Source organism: Poecilia formosa, unplaced genomic scaffold (genome assembly GCF_000485575.1).
Source record: "Poecilia formosa unplaced genomic scaffold, Poecilia_formosa-5.1.2 Scaffold183, whole genome shotgun sequence".
Lineage (NCBI taxonomy): Eukaryota > Metazoa > Chordata > Actinopteri > Cyprinodontiformes > Poeciliidae > Poecilia > Poecilia formosa.
In genome coordinates, this window is record NW_006800122.1 from 13,653 (window position 1) to 17,723 (window position 4,071).

The window sequence follows — 4,071 nt, forward strand, 5'->3', positions numbered from 1 at the left end:
CTGTTACCTGGTGAGGTGAACGGTGCCTCGGTGTCCTCCTATCTATCTGTTAATGGAGACACAGGAGTGATCCACGCTGTGAGGTCATTCGACTATGAACAGTTCAGGAGTTTTAAAGTCCAAGTGATGGCCAGAGACAATGGTTCTCCTCCTCTCAGCAGCAACGTTACTGTCAGTGTGTTCATATCTGATGTGAATGATAATTATCCTCAGATCCTGTACCCGGCACCAGAGGGCAGCTCCTTCATGACTGAGTTAGTCCCTAAAGCTGCACATGGAGGATCTCTGGTGTCCAAAGTGATAGCAGTGGACGCAGACTCTGGACAGAACGCCTGGCTTTCCTACCATATAGTCAAAGCCACAGATCCTGGACTTTTCAGTATTGATCTATACAGTGGAGAGATCAGGACACAGCGGGACATTTCAAAGTCTGACAGCATGAAACAGAACCTGATTGTTGCAGTGAAAGATAATGGACAGCCCTCTCTGTCTGCCACCTGCTCAATGTATTTACTTATTTCTGACAACTTGGCTGAAGTGCCAGAACTGAAAGACATTTCTTATGAAGAGAATAATTCCAAACTGACCTCTTATCTGATCATCGCGCTGGTTTCTGTGTCCACCTTCTTTCTGACCTTCATCATCATCATCCTGGGTGCGAGGTTTTGTCATAGGAGAAAGCCCAGACTTCTGTTTGATGGAGCAGTTGCAATTCCTGGGCCTTATTTCCCTCCTAATTATGCAGACATTGACACCACTGGGACCTTGCGTAGCACTTCCAATTACGATGCCTACCTGACAACAGGATCCAGAACCAGTGACTTTAAATTTGTATCATCCTACAATGACAGCACTCTGCTTGCTGACCAGACTCTGAAGAAAAGTCCAACAGAATTTGCCGTTGTTTTTGGAGATTGTGACGATTCTCTAGAGGTATGAACCTATTTCATTTAAAATAGTTGCAGCCCACCCATCCTACAAATACAATTACTTTTCTTGCTCTTGTTTTCAGTGATTCACTTGTTTCTCTTGCTCTTGCGTTATGTCTCAACCTACATGCTTTTATGTGTTTGTCCTGTCCTTCTCTGTCCTTGGTGCTGAAACGTCTTATTTAGAAATGATCGCTCTTTGATATCATTTTTTACTTGTGTGGATGATTTTTGCATTGAATAATCTTGCTTCTTTGTGTGTCATATGTGATCCCAATTAATAACATTTGAACATTTTGGAATTGATAATAATATTAGTATTTTATTGCGTATTCAGTGTCTCAGCATTATTATTACTTTTTTCGAAATATATGTAATACATCTACTTCTTTAGCGTAGATATATACAATGTTGTGGTGATACAATAAGTTATATGTGGCAGTCTTAAAATCTCAATATTCTTCTTTTAAGCTTTTAATATTGAAATGTTTTAATTGTGGATTTTCTGCACCTAAGGCCAATGCTGATGTTACTTTTTAGCAGATGAAATTTTATGAGAACATCATGATTGCTGTTCAAACAACTTTTCAATTTAGTTTTTCTTAATATTTAACTATAGTGAGACTCATTGTGTGAAAGACTTTCAAAGCAATTGCAACAGTGTTCTTAAAAATATCCAACTTTTTTAATGGCAAAGGTATTCCGTTCTGGATTTTGTTGTGAGTCGGCTTTAATCTTAAATAAAAATTTGTTTTTGTTGTGGTTCATCTTTATGCATTGGAAAGAAAAGGATATAAGGTTTCACATGTAAGGAATGGTTTAGATTTTCGTCATTGGTCGGGTTATATTGTGTTTTGTGTACATTTACATCCTTTCAGCCCATAAGCCACCCGTGTGTCTTTATTTGAGTTTTTCTTTTTTCCCCCATATATTCTCCATAAATTATTTTAATTACAGCTGCACAGCTAAAACTTTTTATTATCACAAAGAAATATCCTTCACAGCAAAATCCCAGGATCTTTTGGGTTGGTATCCTTCCTGCATTTGATAGCGATTTTTGAGGTGGCTTCCTGTTCTTCGAGAGAATGTATCTTGTTGATTATGGTTACTTTCTGTTTGCAACTCAATTTGTTTTTATTTGAAATGTGTTGTTTTTATTTTTTTTTCTGTCACTGAGCACATGTCATATTTTTTTTCCTGGTGAGTGTGTAGCTCCTTTTGGTCCATTTGCAATAAGCCATTAAATAGAAAGATGTTTCTTGGCTAAATTGATAAAAGATCTTAATTTTATATTTTATAAATTTTGATGCGCAGTCATAATTAAAATTAAGATATAACCTTTACTAAGATTTGCCTCACCATAATTGGTGAGGCAAATCCATCCAAACACCACATAAGCACAGGCTTAGTGAAAGAAACACGAAAGATCAATTTTATTTGTTTTTCTAATACTTATGTCAAGTTTAGTACTACTCATTTGTGGTAATGGTCAATCAGTCTAATTTTAAAATTAGACTTACCGTATTTTCCACACTATGAGGCTCACCTAAAAACCTTCAATTTCCCCAAAAGCCGACAGTGCGCCTTATAATCCGGTGCACCTTATATATGAAACCTATCTAAAGACCGTCTAGAATCTGGTCGTCTGCAGGTCATTTAGCACCATGTTCTCCACGAACATGCTGTGCGCAAATGGAGAAGGGTGACCATCGTCCGGCCACGCCCCGGCCCAGTCGCTGAAGGCTCTCCTCGCCAGTCAGACTGTTTTGTTGACATTCCCTTTTAGTGCATCTCCATCTAGTGGATGCATAACGTATCTCCAGCCTCTACTGTAGCGTCTATTCTATGTGCTTTATAATGCGGTGCATCTTATATATGAAAAAAGTTTTTAAATAAGCCATTCATTGAAGGTGCGCCTTATAATCCGGTGCGCCTTACAGTGCGGAAAATACGGTACTTAAACGTGCTATTGTAAATGGATGTTTTACCCATGAGTTGCAAAACGCCTTTTTTAGCTACCGTTTCATATCCATTATTTATGAAGTGTGGGTTTGTATGAAGTTCCTGTTGATGTTCGTTGTATTGGTACAAACATCTTGTATGTTTTGTATTGGTACAAAACATATGCTTTTGTATAACTAGCTGCTTATCAACTTGATGTCTGTGCCACGGTGTGTCTGGACTTTACCTCTTATTTATAAGCAGATGAAGCAATTGCCTGCCAGTTAGATACCGGTTAGATAAAGTGCTGAGTAATAATCCTTGGTTTACATGCTCAAAAGCATGACAAAAGCATGTGACATCTTTAACACTTGTGAAAATGTTAAAGATGGGACGGAGAGGACAGAGCATCTGCTGTAATTTGTGTTATAAAAGGTTAATTAAACTGAAATTGCTAAAAAATATGAATTTTATTATACGTTGTAGAAAATCCTTAATTTCAATTGCTTTTTTAGAAAGGAATATTTCACTTATTCACAATTATAAATACCAATAATAACAAAGAAAATGTAAATAATTGGCTATGTAAATTCCCCATGCACCTGGATCTAATCAGAACTCAAGGTATCATGCTATTAACTCTCTCAGTTTTAAAACGGCTGCTGATCAGATAAAGTTTAGAAAAAAAATTACCATTTGATGCTCAAAAGAATTGATAAAGTGCTTAGTGCAAACTACTTAAAACAAAACTGTCTGATAGCTTACAGTGATTTGTGAAATTACGGCTGAAAATGTAATTAAAATCGACGGCAAGCCTGCGTTCCTTTTTAAAATTAAGACAAAATATTATTTTTATTCCGTTTATGTTGTTCAACTGAACTCAAGATGTCGTTATGCACCAGCCTTAAATATGTATCTGTTCTTTTGTTGACTTGTTTCATGCGCCGTTGAGCTGTTGCAGATAAAGACAGTGCGGATCTTTTGCGGCTCGTTTTTGTTCCGTATCTTGTCGCTACTAACTTCAGCTAACTGACGTTATACGTTTGGATATTTTACACATAATTTTACAAAATGGATTTGAACATATTTGTCCTTCTATCGTGGAACTGCTTGTTTTTTCTGCTGCAAGTTGCGCATGGAGACATGAGCTATTCTTTCCCGGAGGAGATGAAACGAGGTTCAGTTATTGGAAATATCGCTA

The 4,071-nt window shown here is 37.1% G+C and overlaps 1 protein-coding gene across 1 annotated transcript in view; it reads left to right on the plus strand.

Annotated features, from left to right (window-relative positions):
- LOC103147518 (protocadherin beta-10-like) overlaps positions 1 to 4,071 on the plus strand; it is a 21,537-nt gene that overhangs the window by 12,086 nt on the left and 5,380 nt on the right. Inside the window, exons 4-5 of the mRNA XM_016678427.1 lie at positions 16 to 933; positions 2,870 to 2,882. Of these exons, the coding sequence (XP_016533913.1) occupies positions 16 to 933; positions 2,870 to 2,882 (931 nt within the window). The remainder of the gene's footprint in view (positions 1 to 15; positions 934 to 2,869; positions 2,883 to 4,071) is intronic.